At 41.1% G+C, this 26,908-nt stretch overlaps 1 protein-coding gene across 1 annotated transcript in view; it reads left to right on the top strand.

Moving 5' to 3' along the window:
• The first annotated feature begins 360 nt into the window (after positions 1-360).
• ASB5 (ankyrin repeat and SOCS box containing 5) overlaps positions 361-26,908 on the top strand; it is a 53,089-nt gene continuing 26,541 nt past the window's right edge. The window contains exons 1-4 of the mRNA XM_042779307.1: positions 361-489; positions 1,467-1,556; positions 8,385-8,508; positions 8,812-8,958. Coding sequence (XP_042635241.1) covers positions 361-489; positions 1,467-1,556; positions 8,385-8,508; positions 8,812-8,958 — 490 coding nt within the window. The remainder of the gene's footprint in view (positions 490-1,466; positions 1,557-8,384; positions 8,509-8,811; positions 8,959-26,908) is intronic.

Below are 26,908 nucleotides of genomic sequence, written 5' to 3'. Positions count from 1 at the left end.
TAAGGTTTTTCACTTTTTCATGCAGTTCTCATTCTTCCTATTACTTTTTTTCTGATTTACAGTATTAAAACCTGAGCTTTACTTCCCTCTTCTTCCAAGTCCCCAGTACATCCGGAACATTCCCTGTCTGGCAATGAATTCTCTTGTCACACTTGTTTGAAGGTACACATGTAAATTGTGCTAGGAAAGCGATAGTGGCGCGGGTTCCTTCTCCTGGATATCCGATGACCTAAACGCACCAGTCAGTCACTACAAACTGTCAGTACTGCCATGAAGCCACCCTGACACCCTGCTCCTTCTCTCCTCCCAATCCTGACAGCATTCAAAGCTGTAGCTGGGGAAAGGAGCACACACAGGGGGATGTGCAGCCACAGACAAGCTGCTTTTTCCACAGAGGTGCTGAATGAAGCTGCCATACGCTGCTTCCTACATTTCCTGGTTCATGCAACCCAGAAAGACTTGCAGGTGGACTCATTAACACTCAAGCTGGTAAATCTGCCTCAATTACTCTGTCTTACCATGGGGAAATCCTCTGTTATGGAAAGGTTTACCCGGACTGTTTAGGGAACATCTATCCTATTCCTTGCTATAGAAGCTCCCCTCTAACATTAGTTGTCTCAGCCCCTTTTGCAACAAGCAGAAGCAATTCTTCCTGATGAACAAATCCCAACAAAAATCTAGAAATTCCATTTCGGAAAAGCCTTTCTCTACCTAAATTACTTTTCTTACTGACTTAGCCTTATGTCTTATGCTTAAAGTCTTAAGACTCATACTGAATATATTTCTTTTTATTCCTTCAGTTTGCTGCATTGCAAGCAGTTATTAAAATGATATACAGAATGTAAAATGTAATTAATTAAAATGTAATAGAGAACTAGATGTGGGCTACATCAGTGGCACTCAGGATCTGAGGGAGACTGAAAGATAAGGAACCACCAGTTTTCCAAGTAGCTGCTGGCAGTCCTAGAAAGGACCAAGCTTAGCCTACTCTAACATACTGCACATGGATTAAAAAAATGTCCTAAAATGGAACAGCTGTTTATTTCAACTCCAGAAGGTGTATTTGAGTTCTACACAAAATAAGTAACTATCACAGTACTTAAAAAGCCCAAACACAGGAATACTATGTTCTGGTTTAAAAATATTTATTTAAAAGAAAAGGAGATCTATACTTAGATGGCCAGGAAAAAAAAATCCTCAGTTTTCCCCCTCCTTAAAACCATTACTCTGCAATTTACCTTTCCCTTAAGTTGCAGCTTCAGTGTTTTATTTTTAAAAAACCAAAACCCTGAATTTTTATTTTCTTTTCCTATACTACTAGCCTGAGGAAATTAAGTTCCTTTCAATGAAAAGTTGCATGGGATGCAAGAAGTAACTGCAATAAAATGTATCCACAATATACAAGTATAAAAATATTTTGCTTATGATTCAGTACTATAATTTAATAACTTTTTGTTGTTTCATAGGTATCTGGGAAAGGTACAGACACATGTCCTGATCCCGTTACAAGAGGTAGAATGCCAGCATTTGGTACAACATTCCAGGAGAGAGTCAAGGTGATATTCCTGTTTCCCCTGCAAAAGCAAGAAAGACGGTCAGCACGAATACTCAAGTTCACTGATTTAACTAACAGTTACTAGTATTAAATACATTAGGATACACATTGTTTACAAGGTTCAGAAACAATAAGCTTTTTAATTTTAGGTAGTTACTGCTTACATTTTTTTTACTTGACTCCTTTGGAGTTGAGTGCATCACAGACCCAATTCTACACACACTGAAGGCAGAAACCCTATTATAAGCCTGTTGCTCATAATAGCAGTGCTTCTTTTAGTCTACATACATAGGATACATAGGGTATCTTGTACCCCAAGGCCATCTTCTAACAATCAAAGATGCAACAGAGATGACAGACTATCAGCTAGAATATAGGTACCTTACCACACCAATGAACACACGTATAAAATGCAAAGTATGTAAGTAAATCAAGACATGATGACTAACAGTAATAAAACAAATATTTAACTTACTTGAGACCATTTCCATCATCAAAGAAAAAGTACTTTGACTTCATGTCTTTTAAGGACAGCCTTGGGTTATCTCCTCTCAACATGATCTTGTCCCAAAGGACCACCTGATTTAGGGCCTAAAATCACAATTGTAATTAAATCAGCAAGGTTCCTTACCAGATCACATTCAGAAACTGGACCTTCATTGTACTATTCATCTAAAACCCCTGAAATACATGCTTGCAATCCATAGTTAATATAACAAAATAATGCTTCACAATGGGGTAATGTAATACTACTGCACAGTGTGGCATGGAATACATGGAAACAATAAGGAACATCTTAAAAAACAAGAAAGACATTTTTAAAAAGTCATATGCTTTAGAAGAATTACAAAGCATGAAGAGGTTTCCTTCTGAATTGCAAAGGTAAGTCGCTTTTAAAGCAGTATTTAGACTTTGTTTCAAATAAAGAACTGAAACTGAGTTATTATAACTCTGCTTATGTATTTAATGTATTTAACATATTTCTAACTTTAATGGAAATCTCTACTCAAATTACAAGCGTAACTCCCTAAAAAAATTATGAACAGTTCAAAAAGTGAAATCCAAAGTTCTTACATTACCAAAACGTTATCCTGTTCTTTTAAGCAAATGCTAGACAGTCTTGTTTAGTACTTTATGGAAAAATTTAGAAAAATACTTCTCAGTATTTGTGTGAAGTGGTGATTTACATAGAAATAAAATCTACAATATGGAACAATGCAATAAAATCACAGAAACCCTAAAAACTGGCCTAGTACAAACACAATATCCACAATCTTGTTTAATATAAAGTACAGTAATTTCACGATTACAAGCCACACTGACTATAAGCTACATCTCTGTGTGTTGGCAAACATTTTGTTCTTTGTCCATACACAAGCTGCACCCAATTATAAGCCACTCTGTTGTTCTCAGCGAGGACCTGCGTGCAACAAAGTTGCCAAATAGTAACAGAATCGCAGCATGGCGGGGTTTACCGGCTCAGCTCGGGCTGTGAGGGCTCGGCCCCTTGGGGCTGCTGCTCAGCGGGGCCGCTCAGGCCGGCCGCCACTGCTGCTGGGCTCGCTCGCCCCGGCCTGGTGCTGCGTTGCAGCGGCAGACGGGCATGGAGCCTGCCGGCACCCACGGCGGTGGCAGCAGGAGGGGAAGGAGCATTTCCAGTATGGGAGCAAAATTTTGGTCAAAACGGTGCGGCTTGTAATCGTGAAATTACTGTACTTAAAAAAAAAAAAAACCCACAAGAAAAAAAAGATAGTTTTGTTCAGCAAGTTAAGAAAACCCACAAACTTTCACCATATCCTTGCAATGTGACCATAGCAGTTTTTAACTTTAATTCAGTGGTACCATGGCAGCATGGTGTTTCATTAAACTAATTTATTTAAAGACTGTTCCACATAGCTTTTACCAGATCAGTAAAAAGGGTGTTCAGCTATCCAAAGGTAGTTCAGTAGCAACAGCAGAAATTTAGAAAAAGAATAAAATGGACAGAAAGGTGAAAAACTCAATTACAGTATGCTACTGTAAGTATACTGCAACACAAGGCATGTGTTATTGTTTTCCCATTCTACTGGGCAGAGATCAAGTTAGGTTTCATGGAGATGAACTTCCCAGCCTACAGTTAAACTGTCAAGAAAATAACCATGAAGACCAGTAAAAAAACCACAGGCTAGTAGGAAATGCTGGTGGCCTTAACTCTACTCAGCAGAACTACAGAATGTTTAAAAATAGCTGCAGTACTAAAATGGTAATTGCTTCAAACTTCTTTTTAATACTTACATTGTTTTTTGTTGAATATTCTGCAGACAAATATAGAAACAATTGTTTAACATTCCAATCAAATATACTCTGCAGATGTATGCAAGTTAAGAAAAATACCATACAGTACTTACATAACCTTGTTTTATTTTTACTAGCTAAGTAGTTTATAATCATTACAGGGAGCTCTTACCTTTCAACACACCTCATCTTACTCATTAAATCTGAGCACTGCCAGCAGTTTGAACACATATTTTAATCATAATAAAGTGACAGGGTTTTAGGTGGGTATTTCTTTTTACTATTTATGAAATGTAGCAGCTATTTCTCCTCCAATAATTTAAGAGTTCTATATTTGACACTGCAAGTTAGTAACCAGACAACATATTATAAAACCTTAAACATAAAAGTCACGACAGAATTCTTCCATAAATATCCTCAAGGCAATTTTTATACTATCAGAGAACCCTCGTGTCCAAATACAATAACATTAAGTAATATATAAATACAAAATCAGTGAAGCATAGGGAATTCAAAGAGCCCTTAATGCCCGTGTTAGAGAAATTAGACTATTGGAAGTATTTTGTATTGGAAGGGACCCCCAAAAATTAGTAAATTCGATTCCCTACTGACAACAAAGAAAGCTCATTAGACTCGAACAAAACTCTGCTCAGATTTTTGATCAACAGTAAAGAACTGATGACTGCCATTTGAGACACTACATTAATGCTGGGATTCTGCACAGTTGTCTGTTTACTTAACACTAATGTGTGACTGCTAAGGAAAAGACTTTAAATTCGCAATAGAGATTAACTGTAATCTTTTATTTCCTCTTTGGTATTATATTTGCCATTATCTCAAAGAATAAATAGATCCCCTAACCAGCCTCAAAATCTGTTTTTTCTTCTTCCACTCATCCCAAGACAAACATGTTTTTAAGCTACTAATTCAAAGGGCAAAAAAAGGAAAGAATTAAATATTTAACTGCTACCACATAGGTAGAAATCTTTCACTTGAACATTTTTTGTCACCAGGCTCAAAATATCAAACAAGATCCTGAAGCTCTCCTTCACAGAATTTCTTAGCACTTGCAAAAGTTAGCAATTAATTAAATAAGCTTAAAGGAGTTTGTTTAAATTGTTTCCCTTTCCTTTGCCTAGTTCCTTTTTCTAACTGCCATTTTATTTAACTTCTCTCTCCCAGGACTAACAACTTTCTTCTGATAGCTAAGACAGTCCATGTACCTATATCTCTTTAAAAATTTTGAACAAAAAAATCCCACCAGACAGCTGCATTTTACAGCTCTAAGTATTGCAAGTTTTATTTATGCCAGGCATGAGAGATTTAGTCAGAAATCTTTAAAAAAAAAGGTTGTTACTAGTAGAAGTCATTCAAACATGGAATCTTTATGCCCACATACTGCACACTAATCCTTGTACAAGAGCATTTCTTTTAGAGGTCCTGTCCTGCCTTGCCCTGCTTCTCTCCATATACCACGTGCACAAGTCTGTGCATCTACTCTAGAATTTCAGTCTCCAATTTTAGTATGCATAAGCATTTCAGAGATAAAACTCAGACTGAGGAGCTTACCTCTCCTGTTCCCAGTTGATAAAAAAAAAAAATCCTCTTACTCCTTCCTCTGCAGACAGACCTATAAAAATCTGATTAGCCTGTTTATCCAGTGTTTGTATGAAGAGTTGTATTTTGTGTGGTCTGCTTGCACAACACAGTGTTCTTCAAAGACTGAAACCAAAACATAGAGGGAATCAGTGTCCTGCCTAACAGTGACAAAATCCAGCAGACAGGGAAAAAAATCCCAGGATTCTTAGACCAGCTGCAAAACACGGTTTAGTGTAATCACCTGCATATTCTGCCTATTATTAGGTACTGACTTCTACAGAAAAACTCCTTGAAAAGCCTAAATCCAGACAAGCAGGGAAGCAAAGAAATACAAAAGAAAAACTGCAAAACTTCAACAGCAACTGAGAAAGAAGCCAAAACCCAATATGATGTGAAAAATTTTTTAGTAAATCATATGCTTCCTAATGAATTTCATACTATGCAATATAAAGATTGGAGTGTTTTACATCTAAGCAAGTAAAGGATTACAATGTCTTTTTTATTTTTAGAGGACAGATACTTCTATGCAATTGCTATACAGTCAGAACTTTGAAAGCCTCACAACACAATGAGTTTGAAAGGTGCAGTTCCTAGATTAGGTACAATATGCTATATAAATCTTATCATTAATTCAATCCTCAAACCACTGATACAAACTTCCCTTAAAAGTAACAATGTCTATATGTTAGACTGCACTCCCCTTCATTAGATCCAGTGCACTTCACAAGAGAGCCTGATTTTAAAAACAGACATTAAACAACTTGTCATCTACTAGAGACCAAACAGTTGGTTTAAGTTCTATTTCACTGCCATAGCTATGCAAAATACTATGTTTAGCTACTTTAAATTTTTATTTTAAGACAAATTGCTAGTTTTCCCCAAGTCCTGAATATCTGAAGATTATAAGGTAACAAAAATAGACATCAAAGTGTTCTTATTCCAGAAAGCTTGCAAACCATTTTTTCCATTAAGGATATCTGCAGTAATGTCAAATGTGACGAATCCCAGATCACTTCTTTCTCTAGGTCCAGTGAAATCTTCTACATTTTTTCTAAGAGAAAATAACACAACACAAGATCATTATTTGTCTCACACACACTACATAAATTATGGTTCTTATTAAATATTTTTCTCATCCATTTTCTGTATTTTATTTTAAATACTTCTGGTTAAAATGTAATCAACATTACAAATTAATACCTACCTTCTAGAAATTATGGTGTTCCAATTTTAAATGTCAGGCCTTGCCATCACAGCGTCTAAGACATACAAATAGCCTATTGACTTTTTTTCTGTTAACAACAATCTGTATCTAAGCTGGACTGCTTTGAGTTTCATTTTAGTAAAATATGTTTTAGCATTCCCAAATATGTAAAACTGATTGGGATACCATCAGCATAGCAGTCTGCTGGCAACCATTTTCAACTTTGTTTCTAAACTCTCCTTGAAAAAACAAAGACTCTCGTGCTCCCACCATTTGAATAAAACAGTTTACATGCATAGTACACAAGTTTCAAGATTTATTCCTGTAATGCATTTAAATAACAGCACGAAGAAAATAGTTATTTTCCTCTACATACTGGAAAAGGGTATTGTTTTGGAAGGCTTTATTATAAACCCACATTTGGAACAGTACCTCATGATGCCACACTAAACCAGAATAGAAAGAGCAACTGGAAAATAACAGACAGACAGCAAATATTTCCATATGCATTCATAAAGCTTATCAATTTACCCAACTTACCATCTACAAAGAGGAATACCATAAGCAATTAGCTTGGCAATCAACTATGAACTTTAACTCCTCATGGAAGAAATTTTTTATGAATTATGAACTTCATAGTTTATTACAGTTGGGAAATTGGTAAATTGAAACTTCATTTCATTAAAACCAAGTTTAGTAATCTCAAATAAAAAAAAGAATACAAGTGAAGAAAACACTTTTGGAGATAGCAGTTAAGAAAAACACCACCAAATCTTCACAAATTAAGTCTTGGTATGAATTTCTATCCCTTTGAAAAAAGCAGAATCTTTTTAAGTAGTAAACCTTATCAAGCACTTGACTTCACCTCTTAAACACTTTCAGTCACGTGGAGAAGCAGGCCTTAAATTCTCAGACATTCAAGGGAAGCATGTTAGGTATAACATCTCCCAGTAACACCAGATCTGTGCGTCACAGAAGGGACAGGCAATACACATTTCACCCAAATTAGGCATTATTATGCTGCCTTATATATGCTGAGCTCACCATAACACTCAAATAATTTGCTTTTATGCCAATTTTATGCTGTTGCAATCCTCAGTGTAGCATGGATACAGGTTGCTCTTTTTTTCTCCTGTGGTATTAAACCAGTCTGAAAGGTGATGGCAGTCCCTTTATTCGCATTCATCTCTCCTTTCAAGTCCTGCCTAATAAGGTATCCGCTGGTGCCACTTCCCTTGCGGGGGTTCCCAAAGCGACAGAATCATCATCAAATCTCAGAATGGCCTAGGTTAGAAGAGACCTTAAAGAGCATGAATCTCCAACCTCCCTGACTTGGACAGGCACACCTTTCACTAGACCAAGCAGTGCAGAGCTCCATCCAACCTGGCACTAAACACTTCCAAAAATGGGCTGCTTTAGCTCCCTAATCTGGGCCAAAACCAACCAAACAAAAAAACCATGAGCTGAGCTAAAGCAGCTCAGTAAAGTGTCCTACAAGTCAGATTCCCCTGTGGAGCTCTGGTAAAGGACCACGTGGCAAAAACGGAGCAAAGACCTCCCACTAGTCATTGATGGCTGTAACAGCGGCTCAAATGCTTGTGAAACTACTGCCCTCCACATCACACATACTCAACTTAATGGAAGTTTTTCGTGACGAAGTCTCAGAGAAAAAAACCCCACTCCGGACCAACATCAAAATTAGGGGAAAAAGGTCTCCCAGCACAAGTTTGCATCAGTACATTTTACGTGCAGGAAACATGTTATGATGTGGTATTGCGTCCTATACCTGGTGCATTTCGCAAAGAAGGCATCCCAATCACTTTGCTCCCACAGGACGGAAAGTATGCTAGGTTATCAGTGGAGAAACGCAAGAGAAGTACTAGCTAAAATAAAAATGCACTACGGTCGGATAAATGAACGTTCACAGAATAAACTCCACGCTCCTGCAGCTCCCTGCCAGTCCACAGCGGCGGGCAGAGCCGGCCCCGCTCCGCTCGCGGGTGTCCCAGCCCCGCCCCGGCTCCCGCCCGGCCGCGCAGTCGTGGGGCTCGCCCATTGGCCGGGCCAGCAGCGCAGGAGGCCGGGCCCGAGCGCCGCGCGAGGAGCCGGGGGCGACCGCCCCTGGCCCCTCACCCGCCCTGGGCCCTGCTCTCGGCTCCCGAGCCCTGCACCTCCCCAGCCGGCAGCGGCTGCCGCCCGGCCCGGCCCGGCCCTCCCCCGCCACTCCCTTCCCTCCCCCCGCCGCACTCACAGCGTGACCCGGGAGACGGCGATGCGGACGGGCACACTGCGCTCCTTGAAGGCGGTGGTGATGAAGCAGCCGAAGGTGAGCGCCGCCATCACACTCAGCGAGAAGGCGAAGAGCGAGTTCGCCCGGGACAGCACCGTGTTCATCTCCCCGCTGGGCCCGGCCGGGGCTGCGGCCGCTGCTCGGGCGGGGCGGACGCGGCAGGAAGCGGGCGGCGGCGGGCAAGGGGCGCGCGCGCGACCGCGGGGGGGCGTGGCCTCGGCCCGGCTGGGCGGGGTCCCTACAGGCCCCGCCCGCCGGCCCGCCCCGGTCCCGCTTCCGCCAGGAGCTGGGCGGGGCTGGCGCCGCGCGCGCTATGGCGGCCGTGCTGACGCCGGCGCCGCGCTTTGCGCTCACTGCCGGCCCGCCGCCGCCCTGCCCCCGCGGCACTCCTTCCTGCAGGGCAGCTGCGACCTGTCGCTATGATGGATTTTTGCTGTACAGTATATCCTCGTAAGTAAGGTTTAGGCGAAGGCTTGCATTTTCACTTGATGTCTGTATCTTGCTTTCACTGGTGCTGTGATTTGCCATTCCCTCCCTCGTTTCCTATAGGATGCTCCTAATCATTCCCACTTTGTTGTTACACACATGCTCAGTATGTCATCTTCTTACCTAGAGATTTCCTTTAGCAGCTGGGCTTTTTCCTGGAATCCTTTTTTTTTTGCCAGGTGATGGCGTGGTGATCTCACACCCTTGGCAGGGTGAGGCAGCCTTTCACCTTACCCCACCAATTTGGTTGAAATTTCAATTGAAATTGGTACCAGCAAAGATCAGTTTATGTAGTGAGGTTGTAGTAAATTTGAAGCGAATCGGCAGTAGTCAATTAAAGGTAATTTATTATAATTAGAGCAGGCAATAACAAGTGAGCCAACAGATCTGGGTGTTGCTGAGAAAACCCATTACAATTCCATTTTTCTCCAGCAATTCACACATCTCCCTTTCTTCCACCCCCTTTTATCTGGAATCGTTTCCTGGATTTGTTATCTTTTTCAGCTTCTTTGTTCGCATGCGTGGTCTCATTTGCTAGGCAGTAGTCTTCCAGGTGCTTGAAGGGGGAGGCTGGGGTCTCAGGTCTTGCTGTCCTGGCAAACTTGAAACAACTTTACCATATATGGTTAAAGATAATTGGCCTACAAGCTTATCTATTCCCCGTTTGATAAGGTTTTGGGGCCCTAGTTATACTGAGTAGCAAAAAAAAATAAACTTCTAAAGCTATATAGTTTAAGGAACTTAAAGCTTTTACTTTATTAGCAAACAAACTACAGTAATTTCACGAATACAAGCCGCACCAATTTGACCAAAATTTTGGTGGAAACCCGGAAGTGCGGCCAATATTCGGGAGCGGCTAATATATGAACAATATTCTAAAAGCTGCCAACACGGAAGTGAGAGCCCGCGGCAGCCCCAAGCCAAGCTGGAGCCCGGCTGGCCCCGGCAGAGCTGGGAAAGCCTGGCAGAGGCGGGGCCAGCAGTGTGGGGGGCGGGCGGCTGAGCCTGAGCCAGCAGGGCGGGGCAGGGGGGGCGGCAGAGCCCGGGCCAGCAGGGCGGGGAAGCCCGGGAGAACTGGGGCTAGCAGTGCAGGGGAGCATGGCAGAAGCAGGAAGCCCGGCGGGTGGGGCTGCCTGGCAGTGGGGGAAGCCCAGCAGAATCGGGGCCAGCAGCGTGGGGGAGCCTGGCGGTGCGGGGGCCTGCAGTGCCGACCAGGGCGAGCAAACGCGGTGGCGGTGCAGACGGGAGGGGGCGGCTGGCGAGCCTGGTGGCGGCCGCCCCGCCGGCAGGGCGAGCAAACGCGGCGCGGGGCGGCCAGGGCGAGCCTGGCAGCGGCGGCAGCCCTGCCGATCTGGCGAGCAAACGCAGCGCGGGGCGACCGGCGTGCCTGGCAGCGGCGGCGGCGGTTGGCCCGCCAGCAGGGCGAGCAAACACGGCAGCAGGGCTGTGCTGACGGGACAGGGAGGCCAGCAAGCCCGGCGGCAGCGGCAGCCCCGCCGGCAGGGCGAGCAAACGCGGCGCGGGGCGGCTGGCGAGCCCGGCGGTGGCGGCAGCCCTGCCGGCCGGGCGAGCAAACGTGGCAGCGGGGCTGTGCTGACAGGAGAGGGGGAACAGTGAGCCCGGCGGCGGCAGCAGCACCACCCGGCCAGCCCCGCTGAGCCGTGGCGCTGAGCTGGGCCACCCGGCCCCGTCGGCAACCATGAGCGGGCCGAGCCTGCCTGGCCCCGCCCTGAGCCAGTAAACCCCGCTATGCTGCGATCCTGTTACTAATTGGCCAATTTGTGAAAGCTGCGCACGGATTCTCGCTACGAACGAAAGTGCAGCTAATATTCGGGGTGCGGCTTATTTATTGACAAAGACAGCAACATTGTCGACGCACCGGAAGTGCGGCTTATACTCCGTGCGGCTTGTATTCGTGAAAGTACTGTAAGCTTTGCTAGTAAACAGAGTTTCGTTAGTAAAGAGAAACTAAGTTTCTAAGGCTGCAGTATAAACTTATACTAAGTTTGATGAACAAACTATGTTTTACCCTTATTACAAGGTGATTCCTAGCTCCTCCCGGGGGCCCCTATTTGGTGTCCATTCCTGCAGCATTATCAGTGTGAGAACCAAAGGGAATGAGAGCTTTTGCAGTGCTTTGGGGTCGATTTTTCGGTGTTCCCAATCGCTGTATTCGTCTGTATTAACTATAGCAGGCCCGATTAACGGGGCTGCCAACAGGTGTCAGCAGTGATTCAGTTATATTTAATTTCCTCTCCCCAGCCCTAAGATTCCAGTGCTGCTAATACTGGGAGTAGGAACAGAATGCAGGCTTTCTAAAAGGGTGGAAGGCCTCGTGGTGATGGAAGGGATAGGGAGAAGAAGGTGGGGACTGTCAGGCCATTCTGAAATACCTCTAATTACTTATAAGTGCTGTTTCTCTTCCTCCAAGTAGCCAAAAGCCAGGTCTATGAATCAGGGAAGAAAAATCTTTGCAGATAAAGGTAGGAAATGGAAGAAGAAAAAGGTCATACTAAGGCTTTTTTGTTTCTCCCCAGACTGAGTAGCTGCAACACGTCTGGTCAGCCTCTAGGATGTGAAGGTACCTATGGCGACATTCCTTTGGGGACTCTCTGTTCCACTGTGCAGTTGGTTCCTGTGTGCCTGTGCATTTGCCACATTGAAATTAGTCACAAGCCCTAAGAGACAAGGCTCTTTTTGGTTTGCATTTCTTAATTCTTGACCTTTCTGATATTTCATAAGAGTTTCAGCAGCACGGAGAGTTTCTTGTTTAAAGATTTTTGTTGGCTTGTTATTATTTTATGCTATTCAAATATTAATTATTGTGATGATTTATGATCTGGAACTTTTTGTTACTGAGACCTTGGATTACTCTTACTGAAAAGTGGGTACAGTAATTTCACGAATACAAGCCGCATCATTTTGACTTAGATTTTGCTCTCAAACCGGAAATGCGGCTAATATTCAGGAGCGGTTAATATGTGAATAATTTTCTGACATTTACAACCCCAGAAGTGCCAGCCAGGGTGCCGAGCTGAGCGCCTGCCAGTAAAACCCAGGATTTCGCTATTGTTACAAATTGGTTACTGTGTTGTGCGGTGAGTGGGGCCAGCTCAGCGCCGGCAGCGTGGGGGGAGGGAGGGAGGCAGGGGAGTTCCCTACTTCAGGCGGGGGAGAGGCTGTGCTGACATCCCCACGGCTCGGGGAGGAGGCGGGGGGCTCTGCCCCCACCCTCCGCCGCCGCGGTGGGAGCAGGGGGCGCTCCGTGCTTGCCTGCCGCGGGAGCGGGGCGTGTGTTCCGTGCTCTCATGCCGCGGGAGCGGGGTGTGTGCTCCGCCCCTGCCCTCCGCCACCGCAGCGGAAGCAGGGGGTGCTCCGTGCCCGCTCGCCGCGGGAGCAGAGCGTGTGCTCCGCGCTCGCCCACCGCGGGAGCGAGGCGTGTGCTCCGTGCCCACCCGCTGCTGCCGCGGTGGGAGCGGGGCCGGGGTGAGCGACCCCAGAGGTGGCGGCCAGCCTCGAGAGACCCCGCCGAGCGGCCCCACCGAGCTGGGCCACCTGACCCCGTCAGCAACCCTGAGCGGGCCGAACCTACACAGCCCGAGCCGAGCCAGTAAACCCCGCCCTGCCGCGGTTCTGTTACTATTTGGCAACTTTGTTGCACACGGGTCCTCGCTGCGAACGACAGAGCAGCTTATATTCAGTTGCGGCTTATTTATGGACAAAGAACGAAATATTTACCAACACCCAGAGATGCGGCTTATACTCAGTGCGGCTTGTATTCATGAAATCACTGTACTTTTCCCCAAAATATTTGAAGATTTAGAAGCATTAAGGAAGCTTTTACTGTAAGCTAGGAAACCTAATCATTTCAGAAGTCATAAAATGTCTGCTGCTTTCAAAAGGATAGCTCAAATGTGAATGCCATTTTTTTCTCGTATCTACCAAAAAAAAAGGCTTAAATCACCTTTGTCCCTGCTTTTAGTGCATAAAGGTGCTACTTAGTGTTTTTCTTACTAAACAGTTGTTCAATTTAAAAAAATGGCTGTTGGTCAGAACATACAGGAATAAAGTAGTGAAATTTCCACAGTAGTGAAATTTCCACAGCAGTGATTAGGTACCCGCAAAAGACCAAAATCAAAAGGCTTAACCAAGTTCATGTTTTTAAGGCAATGAATAAATACAGCTATTGCTTGTGTAGGTTTGGATTTATTTTAGTAGAAACCTTAAATAAATGTCACTTAAAAGCACAGTATACAGGGGAAGACAGATGGTGTAATTTATTCAAGGACTGATCTATTACTGTTTCAGAATACAGAAACCTATAGCTTTTTAATGACTGACATCTTGCAAAATCAAAATAGGAAAAAAATTTGAAACAAGGCAGTTGTGGAAGAAGGGGAGATAATTATTCACAATAGCTGTTTGTTCCTAAGTTCTAGATTGTTTTGAAAGATAAAATCTGATATTTTGTGAAGAACAATGGCATAACATTAATGTCAAAAGTCGCAATACACAATAAATTGTGTTTCTGGGAATTGAGCAAATACTATAATTATGGAAACAAATTTATAGGGTCTTGGGGAAGCAGAAAAGTTTGAGAGTCCATTTCCAAGTTGCAGTCGAGTGATATTCATTACACCCAAGCAGCATCCTTAAGACCAGACCAACAGAGCACAAGGCATGTCAGTCTAGCTATTACTTCAAGAAATGTAATGTTTTCCATTACAAATTCACTGAAAAAAAATGCAGAGATAGACTTGGCAGCAGGGCTGAAATGTAGAATTTGCCATCCTTCTCCAGTCCTTACTCTAAAATTATCTGACTTTGAAAATGAGTTTTTTGTGCACTCTTTGATCTATTAAACATGTGTTCTTTTTTTATAGTGCCGTCACTTCAACAGGATTGATCCTTGTCAGCAGCTGATGATTAGTAGTCTTTTGAGAGAGAGTAGCTTGCTTTCTTTGGTTGACATGTTTCTACTGTGATCGAGTTCAAGTTACAGAGCGATTCCTTTCATCATCTGTAAACAAAATAGCAAGTGTTGACACTGACCATCAGCAGAGATTGCTATGAGTTCTTTGTTTTCCCACTGAAGTTGTATTGGTTCTAACATGGCACACATAGATGGGAGCTTTGGGATGGCTGACACTTTGGGGTTGTGAATTTCAAGTGAAAGGGAGATGTTAACTTCAGCCCAGCACCTTTAGCCTTCTTGGGGCTTAAGTTTCTGACTAATTTTACAGGTGAAAGTTTAGGTGCCTGTGGCATCTTTGGCACCTATATAGATGAAGACCTTTTTTTTTTAATCTAGGGACATGTATGTACTTCCTGATTATTTTACCATAAATGTCTAAATACTTTATTGAATTTTTGCTTTATTAATTGCTGAAATGTTAATTTTTTAAGAGACAGTAGCAGCATACAGCCTCTTAGGCAGCTCTGGGTAGGAAGATGGAGATTAAAATAAATGTGGCCACGATCAGCTGTCTCTTGTAACAGCCCCCTTTCAGTTAACACCTCTTCTGGATGGCTCATTTTTACAGCTGGTGTGGAAAAGCTGGGACAAAGAGAAGAGGCTTTTTGGACTGCATTTAATTCTAATGTTCTTTTCATCTCCATTTTTTTAGCTTTGGATCTACACAGTATGCAGAATAAGAAGATAAGCACGAAGAAATTTTCACTTGCTTTTGTAGTATTATTGTGAGTCCTTCAGCAAGAAAATCTCAGGGAATTTTTAGTTTCTGATTTGAGAATGAAATTGATACTTGACAACATTGTCTCATTTAGTGGCATAATATAGGGCAAAATAAAAGCCGCATCACAGAGAGAAACAAATATTCGTGGCTCCAAAGTCAATGTATTTTTGTTCCTGTGATGTTTGCCTATTCCATAGCCTGTGAAGCCAAATTAGGTAAATTCGTTCAAACACTACTGATTTAGCTTAATCTTTCTCACTTCATTTTGCTTTGCATTCTCGGCAAGAAGCCTGAGTGCTACTGATCCACCTCACCTTACCCAGGTTTAACCTCATTCACTCAGCCAGTTTCAAGTCTTCATCACGAGATATTTTTATGTCTCTTGTAAAACCACCAAGCAGAGACTTGTCATGCCTCAGCTTGAAGAAAAAGATGTTTCACTAGCTGTGTCATGGTGATATCATTTAACCAATACCAATTTTGGTGATGGAAAAAGCCTTTCTGTTATGAACACTAGCCATGAGAGTCAGCATATAATGACATAAGCTTGCAGAATAAACTTTTAACTCTCATCGCTACTAATGACTGTGTAATTTCCTTTTATTAAAAACATTCTTAGGCACCAAGATATGCTTTACACAGTAAGAAGAAAAATTAAACCACTTAACCACTTTTACTTAATCAAGAAGAAGACCTGACAGGATTTGAAGAAAGGGGGAATAAAAGTGAACGGATTATTTCACTTTTTTAGAAATAAAAATTATTTTTTGAAAAAAAAAGTTAAATGGTTAAAGGAAAATATAGACAGCCCGTAACATAGAATAAAATTAACAAATTTGAAAGGAATTAAAATTGGTGACAAAAGCGTCACAGCTCAAGTATTGTTTTTATTTTGAGGCATCTATTTAATAATAAACTGTGACATTTTTGCTGTTCATTGAGGAAAAGATTAACTAAAAAAACTGCAAAAAACCACTGTTTAGTTGCATGAATTTAGATTAATAAGGTGGTTGTACTGCCTACTATAAAAATAGCAGTTAGTTTATCAAACTGGTTGAAATACCAAAAGCATAGCTCCATACCATAGCTCCTGTGGTACCACAGTCCTATGGAAGAAGTTGAATTAGTTGCCAAAGAGGGAATCTCTGTTCTCTAGGCATGGTTGTTAATGAAAGAAATTGCTTGGACCCAAGAAAGGAACTATACAAAGGGAAGAGGTGCAAAATGAGGAGATTCTTCCCAAGATTCACTGATACACCTGTATCAGTACATAAGGCCATCAAAAATTATGCCCAAGTATCCTTACGAAGAGGCTGCGTGCGTGTACATTTTTACACTCCTCTCCCCTCACAGTTTACTACAGCTTTTTCCAGGGCGTTATTTGCTCTGTGCAGAATAGGTTGTAAGGGGTGGGTGTGAGGGGTTTTTTCGGTGTGAAGTCCAACAGGTTAGTTTTAACTTATCAACAGTTTAAATTGCCAGATTTTGAACTGAGGAGTGTACCAATACGCATTCTTTCCTGTTGGTTTCCAGGAAGGGAGAGAGGGGCAGGAACATTTAGCTGAGGAATGGAATGGGCAACTGGAGGTGGTAACTTTTTAAACTTCTGTGGGGCAAGATTTGCTAGAGTTTGTCTGTCAGCAGGCTGTGTGTGCCTGCTGTCTGACACGTTTCTGGGTTTAGTAATGTCTGTAAGTACACACACAACTTATTTTGGACTCTTCTGTAATACTCTTAATAGTTGAGTTATGTTAGGTATCCAAAGAGGACTGCAACAAATACTGTAAATAAACTTACTGTGTTTCTAGCAGAACTCTGATTGAATTTACTTGTAAGCTGATTGGTCATACCTACTTCCCTTCTGGGTAGAACTTAACTGTCAGTGATTAGATGGACTGGTTAAGCAGATCAAGCATGTTCATGTGATAATGTGACAGCAGAATTGGTTGATGCCAGACTTGTAGCTGAAGGGGCACCTATCCCCATTACAAGAAGCAGCTATCCAGTGGTGCATAACAAAGGGATACAGATTTAACTTTACTATGTTATTTTTTCATGAACTGAGAAAGTTAGAATGCTAGATTTCATAATCACTTAAGTATCTGAGTTACTTCTTATGCTTTTAAAGGCACGTTATATGGAGAATGTCAGTTATGTGCAGAAATACTGATTGATATTTAATCCGTGACCAGTAATTCCATTCTCAGGAAATCCAGACATACAAGTCTGTAAACTAGAATTATTTTCTAAGATAGGAGTAGTATTTTCAACTACTAGGAAGGGCAGGATACTTCAGTTAAACAATTTTGAATTCATTAAGGGTTAGCAGTTGAATAAGCAATCTTTTCATGATGTTAGAAATGAAAGGTTGCATCATTCATGTACTCGATTTGTGTAGAGCCTAAACTGTGTAAGACCAATTATTTTTATACACTGGAGGAAAAAAGTACTGCCATACCTCCCAAAGGCATAAATTTGAACATTGTAGAGTAGTTCAAGAACTGATGGAAATAATGTGCTACACCAGAATACAGAGAGAAAGTATATGTATAACAAAACTTTACTAATTTTTGTGCATTAAAGCTCTTTTAAGGGAACTGTGTTGCTTCATTATTAGAGAAGACAAGTGGTGTCTCAATATGTAACTATTTAATAGAATGGATGTCAAAAGCCAGAGCTCAACTATGAGAAGTGTTTTAAGACACTCATTTTTCCCTGTTGTGCCACTAAAAATGTCATTGCACTGCATTTTGAAACAAATTTTTGGTTAACGTCTTTGGTTGGGTTATCACACTGTTAACAGGGATTATGAGAACTGCAGAAATCTGGATGAAACATAACTTTGGTTATGAGTTGTAACTTAATGCTGTATGGTTTGTCTAGATCCTGGATAGACATGTCATTCAGGAAGAAAAACTGTAAAAAGGAGATATGAACCTTTCATTTGTTTGGTTTACAGTGTTGTGTCTGTTGCAATTAGCAACACAACTCTCAGGTTATTGTGCTGATAGTATGGCTTTGTTGCGATGCTCAAGTAATTCTGTAGAATTCTATCTGCAGGATAGCAAGGGATTGCAGTGAAGAAGCAGTTCAGATCTAAACCAAGTTTTGTCTTTTCTGGATTAAAAAGTTTGTGTTCTCTCATTTTTTGTCTTTTCATTCCCCCAAAACAGTAGCACAGTCTGTACTTCAGCCACTTCTTCTCTTCATATGTTATGAAGAGTAGTGTTTGGGTTGTACAAATGGGCTTGAGTTGCTGTTTAGAAAAGGACACAGCAGCTGCTTGATGTTTTCCCGTCAATCCAGCTTCTGAATTTCTTGTTGCTCTCAGGTAAATATGACTTGTTTGGGTTTATTTTCTGTGCTTAAGCATAAATACATAATATCCTTAAGAATGGTATTAATGAAAAGAACATTTAATACTTTTTGAAGATTGTTTTATGGTATGTATGCCTTTTTTCCTCTTCAATCCAATGTTAAGGTAACATTTTGCATAATGAGGAAATAAATTTTAAAATAGTTCATCTGAGTCTAGATTTCTTCAGTTCAAACGCTTTGAGTATAAAATAGAAAAAATTGCTGAATATAGATCAAGGAGGAAATGACAACATTCAGTAGCTTTAGATAAGTCAGTAAAATTTTGAGGATTAGCATCTCATACACTCATTAAAATACAAATCAGCTGGTCCCTAAGCAGGTAATTTTTCGTGCTGAATTAGACATTTCAGTAGCTCATGCTTCTCTTCTTTTGAGTCCTTCATGAAGCATTGTATGCTTGCATCAGAAACTCAGTACTAAAACTTGATTTGTTACTGATTTTATTTTAAGTTCTTTGTTTCAAGGGCATTGCTTTACAAATTTCTTCTGAGTGATTGCCTATAATGTATAAAATAATAAATTCTTCAAAGCACCTAAGAGTTCCTGTTCCTCTGCCTGGTATCTTAAAAGCCTCTATTATACCTGTTATACAAGTTTCAGATCCAGGATAAGTATCAACTACTTGTGTATATTTAGCCATCTCTTGTATGTGCAGAAGGACATGCAGGTGAAGTGTCATACAAATAATTCCTTGTACCATATTTAATCTTTATCTCATTTTTAAAACAAATGTTTATATGCATCTCGAAAATAGAGACGAAAACTGTTAAGACTAACTGTAATGGAATTTGTGCTGTGAATATTATTACTCTTTTACATCTTCTACAATTTAGTTTAAATATATTACTTTAAAAATATAAATAGAAGGAAGTGTGTTTTCCAAAAGTAACAACACAGCATGTGCTACAAAGAAATTATATTTCTAAGGGTTTTATAGTCTTTGATGTTTAAAAAATGCCTTCAAAGACTAAATATTCTATCAGTTGTGTTAATTTTCTTGTGTATCTTGTCTTACTGGAAATGAAACACACCTGTCTTCTAAAGCATAGATGAAAAATTGCCAGAATAAAATAGTTTATGAATGTGGTTATGAAATTAATCATAGATGATAGAGCACAGGTTTGTTGGTTGGTTGTTTCTAAAAATTACAGTAATTTCACGAATACAAGCCGCACCAATTTGACCAAAAGTTTGGTGGAAACCCGGAAGTGCGGCTAATATTCGAGGGCGGCTAATACATGAACAAAATTCTAAAATCTGCCAACATGGAAGTGAGAGCCCGCGGCAGCCCCAAGCCAAGCTGGAGCCCAGCCGGCCCCGGCTGAGGTGGGAAAGCCTGGCAGAGGCGGGGCCTGCAGTGTGGGGGCGGGCGGCTGAGCCTGAGCCAGCAGGGCGGGGCAGGGGGGGCGGCAGAGCCCGGGAGAACTGGGGCTAGCAGTGCAGGGGAGCATGGCAGAAGCAGGAAGCCCGGTGGGTGGGGCTGCCTGGCAGCGGGGGAAGCCCAGAAGAATCGGGGCCAGCAGCGTGGGAGAGCCTGGCGGTGCGGGGGCCTGCAGTGCCGGCCAGGGCGAGCAAACGCGGCGGCGGTGCAGACGGGAGGGGGCGGCCGGCGAGCCTGGCGGTGACCGCCCCGCCGGCAGAGCCTGGCAGCGGCGGCAGCCCTGCCGACCGGGCAAGCAAACTCAGCGGCGGGGCGGCCGGCGTGCCTCGCAGCGTCGACAGCGACTGGCCCGCCGGCAGGGCGAGTAAACGCGGCAGCGAGGCAGTGCTGACGGGAGAGGGGGGCCAGTGAGCCCGGTGGCGGCTGCAACACCACCCGGCCGGCCCCGTCGGCAACCATGAGCGGACCGAGCTTTCCTGACCCCGCCCCGAGCCAGTAAAGCCCGCTATGCCGCGATCCTGTTACTAACTGGCCAATTTGTGAAAGCTGCGCACGGATTCTCGCTACGAATGAAAGTGCGGCTAATATTCGGGGTGCGACTTATCTATTGACAAAGACAGCAACATTGTCGAGGCACCGGAAGTGCGGCTTATACTCCGTGCGGCTTGTATTTGTGAAACTACTGTACTTTGTTAGGTTGAGATTGTACACTAGATTTTGGACTGTTCGAATTAGCACAAACAGGTGCCACTGCTGAATACTTTCTTTCTGCACTTGGCTGCTGCACAGCAAAGCATTAAAGGCCCGGATACTTTGAGTTCTGGAGTTTGAAATGAACCACTTTACAGTCATTATAAACAGCAGTATTGCTATCCTGATTATACAGATTTTGTTCTTCGCAAATGACAGCTGACCAAGCTACATTAAAAGGGAACTCTAATACCATAAATTCCAGCATTTGAAGTTTATGAAGCGATTTTAAAATTAAAATAGTTAATTGCCAGAAATGGAGAAGCATATCAGAGGAATCATTATGTTGTTCTTGTTTTATTTGCTGGAAATGGGCTAGTAAGTCAAGGTAAGGATATCCTTGTCTATTACAGTATTACTATGGTCTTAAACAAAATAAAAATCCAAGTATTGTTAATCTGCAATGTGGCTTGTTGCCATTTTCTTGTGTGCTGTGATAAAACCCTAAATGCTAAAATAATTTTGCAGCCTATCTCTTCTGTTGACATCAAGTGAGTGAACAGTCAGGATTTCATTTTATTTAGGTTTGTAATCTGAATTTTGTATTAACATAAAAATCATTTGATACCTAATTAGTTATTCTTTTCACCAGGGTAGCTGAGTGGTTTTTTTAACAGCAATTAAGTTCTCTTCAGAATACTCCCCATTTTACTAGTGAGAAAATGAGGCCAAGAAATTTCATGCCCAGAAGTCAATACAGTCATTTCACAATTATAAGCCGCACCATTTTGACTAAAATTTTGGTCCCAACCCGGAAGTGCAGCTTATAATCAGATGTGACCAATATATGAACAAGTTCAGAAATTTGCCAACCTGGAAATACGAGCCCGCTGCCCCAGAGGGGCGGCGCTGAGTGGCAGCAGGCATAGCCCGGCCCTGGGGAGGCAGCACGGAGCAGTGGCAGGCATAGCCCGGCCCTGGGGAGGCAGCACGGAGCGGTGGCAGACATAGCCCCGGCCCCAGAGTGGTGGTGCGGGGCGGCGGTAGGCAATGCCCCGGCCCTTGGGAGGCAACCCCAAGCCGGGCCTGCCTGGCCCCGAGCCATTAAACCCCGTGATCCCGCGATTCTGTTACTAATTGGCAAGTTTGTGAAAGTTGCACGCGGGTCCTCACTGCGAACGAAAATGCGGTTTATAATCCAGTGCGGCTTATATATGGACAAAGAACGAAATGTTGCCGACACCCGGACATGCGACTTATAATCAGTGTGGCTTATAACCGTGAAATTACTGTACATGGGAAATGCAAACATCCAGATTAAACCACTGCTCTTTTCAAGTGTTTTGATATCTTTGTAATGTTGTACATTTGTTACATATGGTGCATTTTCATTTGGAAGCTCTCATTATTCTGCAATGCTGCAAGATCTGACTCCAGTTACTTCACATTGCCACGCAATAGAAAATTTGGGACACTTGAATCCCACTTTTTTCCACTCCTTCATGGCATTGCATTGACTGTCAGATCCTTTATTTATTTACCTATGCTTCTATTTTCTGGTTTCCATTGTGACAGTTGTAGCCTACTGTTTCTGGTTTTCCCAGTTTGCAAGGGTTTCCTCTCAGCTACTCTCAACTACACTGTGCATTCAGATCTCAGCATTCATGTTGTTGGTTCTCCCGAAATGCTGTGTGGGCGTTAACTTCTAAGCAGTTGCTCAGTTTTCATGACTGGCTGCCTCATAGCATGGCTTTGCCAACTAGCTGTAATGGTAATTTCTGTAGCACTTTAGAGCCCTTAGATTAGGATAGACTTGGTTCTGTGCACTTGGGAGAGTTTCCAGCTAAGCTGACACATAAGAGTTATAGAGCTCTAAAAAAAGAAGAAATATTGTGAGAGTAATTTTGCCAGCTTCTCATGAGTATGTGTGAACTGGAATTCTCAAAACTCATGATTTCATGTAATTTTTCATCCTTATGTAGTTTATTACTGATGAGGGAAATTTTTGAAAGGATAAGAGGCAAGTTTTGATACGAGAATAACCTTCCTTTTCAATTTTCATGTTGTTCGTAAAAGCAGTTTTACAAATCCATGAGGTTATTTGAAACATCACTTACAAAATACTAAATACATATTAGCCTTATTATTGTAGTTTTAAATTTTTTTTTTTTGAACCTTAACAGAAGAATTTAACTTGAAGAAAACTATCTAACAACTGAGAAATTTATTTTGTTATTTATCTACTGCAGTTATAAGAAGCAGGAAACAGTATTGTAAGGGGAAGGTGAATTCTGAGCACTGCTAACTTCTGCTATTATTTACGGTAATTGCTATTTGGAGTTTTGCCTCTACAAAGGAAGATTATTCTGTTCATTAACAAAATGTGGGAGAAGTCCAGATGAGGAAGCAGGTACTAGATGGCAAAATATGAAAAAAAAGGAAAAAGGGTCAGGTAAAACACTGTACGGAAGAAAAAGCTTTCCATAACATAACTGGATTTTCCTTGTTCTGCATGGTGAATTTGTAAAAGAGGTCCATAAGATGATTGGGGAATTCTGTGGACTGATCAAGTTAAGCTTAATAATACTAGTACAAATATGGAAGAAGTAAGAAATTCCAATATTGGGTGTGTTACTAATGAAAATACCATTTCCATTAATGATTGAAACAGAAATTGGCAGTGATAGCTCAGAACATAATGCCTTTTATACTAGTGGAAAACATGACACCTCAATTCAGTGTCAGATAACAATGTGCCAAATATAAAAAGGGATTTTCATTTGGCATTTTAAGTACTCATTCCAATTTCTAATAACGGTATGAGGAAAGCAATTCTTATTCTGGCTGGATGAGAAAATGTCTATAAATGAAATTTAGTAAAAAATTTCATCTATTTTTACCAACTAATATAGTTTACAGTGTAAACTCCTTTTCAATTGCCTTTTCTTGTTATGATTGACTTTTAAGTGGATTAAATTTTTTCAAAGAAAAATACCCAATGTCTGTTTTTCTCAAGATAAGCACAATTAACTTCCTGTTAAAAATCTTGATATTTATTTCCAAGAAGATTTCCATTTATCATTCTTTTCTTCATTTATATAGGTTTGTTTGAATTTAGTTTCCAGAAAACATTATAGCTTCTTACTATAATAAATTACTCCGAGAGTCCGATGATAAGAGGTGCCTTATTGTTTCCACTTTCCTTTCAGAAATACAGTTTTGTATTATAGTGCTTAATACCTGCTATTCATTGAAGTCAGGGTGATCTGTGGATGCCGTGACATTTGGATCATACACTTTTATTCTGATGGACAGCTGCCAACATTCTGAAATGTTCTTTTCTAATGACCAAACAAGATAATCCAGGGTAGAATATAAAGGTTTAGGATCACTTTGGGTAGAGTATTTAAAGTTATAATTCAAGATACTGTTTTTTAATTTAGAAGGAAGTATAAAAGTTTAGAGCAGGACTCTTTCTTGTGCTGTCATGATTCTTTACTTTAGGATTATAGTTCACTTATAAATCTAGTTGTCATGAAGCTCCTCGGTTTGTATCATTTTGCAACTCAACAATTTACTGAGCAATTACTCACACTAATGGAACAACTTGTGAGTGACTGCTGATGACTGTGAGTAATAGCTTTATGGTATAAAAGCGAATTAATTGTTAAAAAATTGGAGAAATTGAGATTCTACTCTCTAAAACTGACCAACAATTAAAACATAGGTTTAAAATAATATGATGCAGCACAATGAAATACATATCGAAACTATTAGAATTTTTCCATGTTATATATTTACCATTGCATTTTAATTAACTTAATTTTAGGTGTTCGAGGTCTTATTGCATAAAAATATCTATCTAGGTGTTTGATTTGTATCACCTGTCCTGAATACTGCTTTTTGTATAGTGCTACAGTCTTTGTATACTAGATACTTTCATTCAGCCTGAGCAAAATAATGAGAGACTGTCAAAACTGGTATATATTAAATCTCTGTTTATTTATTAATGTTTACATCAATTATTTACTGATATGATTTTAGTTTTTTGAAGAAAGATATTAGTCTGACATAAAATGAAATATCAGAAAAGAACAGTTGTACTTAAGCAGAAGGAGAACATATTTTAGCAAAACCAGATTATCTGGGTTATGTGGTTTAGTACATGAATTCCAGAGGTTTATAATAATACTTCTGAAAATGCATTTTAAACATGTAAATAAAAGAATTAGAAATGCAGAATCTGGAATGCAACGGACCTTTTAAGTGGAACAAGTACAATCCAGGATCTTGGAACCTGCTGTCCCACATGAATATCACCAGGCTAGCAATAGCAGTAGTGAACTCAGTACTATGTACAGTATAAATAATCGTCATATTTTGAGCAGCAGGCATCATGACCAGCTGATATTTTCTTTCCTCGGCACCAGTTGTTCCCGAGAGTGCATGGCTAGAGCCATATGATCTTATCAACACATTTGAGAGCCAGACCCAAACACTGACAGAGATTTTGCTGCAGCAATGACTGTCATAGAAGAAAGTCGCCCTTTTGCACAGCAGTTATCCAATGTCTACTTTACTATACTTTCACTTTTTTGTTTTAAACTTTTTGTGAAGATCAGCCTTGCTATACTTAGTCATTTCTACATTGTGAAAGGAAACCGTAAGGAAGCAGCAAGGATAGCTGCTGAATTTTATGGAGTTCCTCAAGGACAAGGTATCTTTGTACATACTCTGTTATCACTACTGTTTGGGAATTTTGTTGTTCAGGTAATTACTTATCTGGTAGCCTCATTTACATTCAGTTTTTCCAATGATATGTGTGAGTGGGTTATTTTCCCTGTAGTTGTTGCTGTGTTTTGTATAACAAAAATTATCTGTAGGAGTGTTGTTAGATCATGTGAGCTTTTTTTTTTTTTTAAATTTTTTTTAGATTAATTTTAAATTCAGAATAAAACTGAAATATTGCAACCAGTTTTCTATTAGGAGGGAGACCTGTACTTAATACAACTGTATATAAATAAGATTGCCGAATACTTTCCAATCTGAGACTATTTTTCCAATTGCTACTAATTGTTCCCCAGCTTACCATGCATAGTTGAAATTTTCCATGTTTGGAATATGGTTATTTTGCACCACTCTAGTGAAACTAGTCCAAATATTTCTGAAAATTGTGTCTTGATTAAGGTAAAATTTTCTTACAGTAATTTTTTTGAGAAAATGTAGTCTTCATGTACTTTGAATAAGTTGTCTCTTGGAACATACCAGGAACCTCAGTGACACTTGTCAGGGCCAGCTTTTGGGCATGTGTGTGGAAACCCTTCCAATTTTAGTGTGTTGAAAGCTCTTGTGCAAATTCCTTTTTCTGTTCACATGAGCAGAACTTCAGCAGAACTGTTGCGCCAAGCTCACATGTAGTGAGGTATCATTTTCATTCAATTCTTCTTTGGTGTTACAGAACACTTCTAAATTGTGGCATGCTGGTACAGGACTGAGCCCTGATTTTGGTCATGTTGGGATCCCTGCTACCCCACTTGTCTTTTTTGTTGTTCCTTGTATTCTAGGATGGCATCAAACTGAGTTAAGCAATGGAACAGGAAGACTTGTCTTGTCCCTTACTGCCTTTACTACTCATCCCTAGGTACCACAAATGTGAAGACATAACTCAAGTTAAATGTAAAGGGAGAAACTATAGAAATTATCCAGAAGCAGATTCAAACTCAAAAGATTTTTTCAGTCTTCAGTGTTGGTACTCAAGCTAGACATTTTATGTAAGAGTCTTAAAATTTGCAATCCAGAAATAAAGGCTTAAATCCTAAAGCAGGAATTAGCTTACTTTGCAGAACATTTACTTGAGATGGATTTGTATTGTGTTTTCTGCATAAACTCTGAACCCGAGTGGTTTTACATCTGAGCCTATTAATTGACACCATTTGAACTACTATGCATGTTTGTGTTTGTATGTGAGTGTATGTGCAGATATAGATGTGTGGAGGGTGTGGGTATGTATGCATGTATTCACTACAGTAAGATAGCAAGAGTGGAGACAGGAATACTTGCAGAGAATGGGGAAGGCCTTACTTTAAATCAGTAGTTTTGTGTCAGGAGCTGCTAGCTAACTCAAGGCAGCTCTTCATGGGAAGACTGACACATGAGCTGGGCACAGAAGGAAAGAGACTTGGAAGGAACTGGAGGGAAAGGAATAACATGCATCAGACTGGAGAGTAAAATAGTGTCTATGGTGTTACCTGTTGCTGAACCCTGGAATCTCTAATTCAGTCATTTGTCAAAAGTCTCCTCTACTATCCCTAAATGTATTTATTATTAAGCGTTCTAGCAGCTGGCCAATGCAGAA

The sequence above is a fragment of the Catharus ustulatus genome, chromosome 5, assembly GCF_009819885.2.
Source record: "Catharus ustulatus isolate bCatUst1 chromosome 5, bCatUst1.pri.v2, whole genome shotgun sequence".
Lineage (NCBI taxonomy): Eukaryota > Metazoa > Chordata > Aves > Passeriformes > Turdidae > Catharus > Catharus ustulatus.
This window is presented reverse-complemented; position numbering and strand designations above follow the sequence as displayed.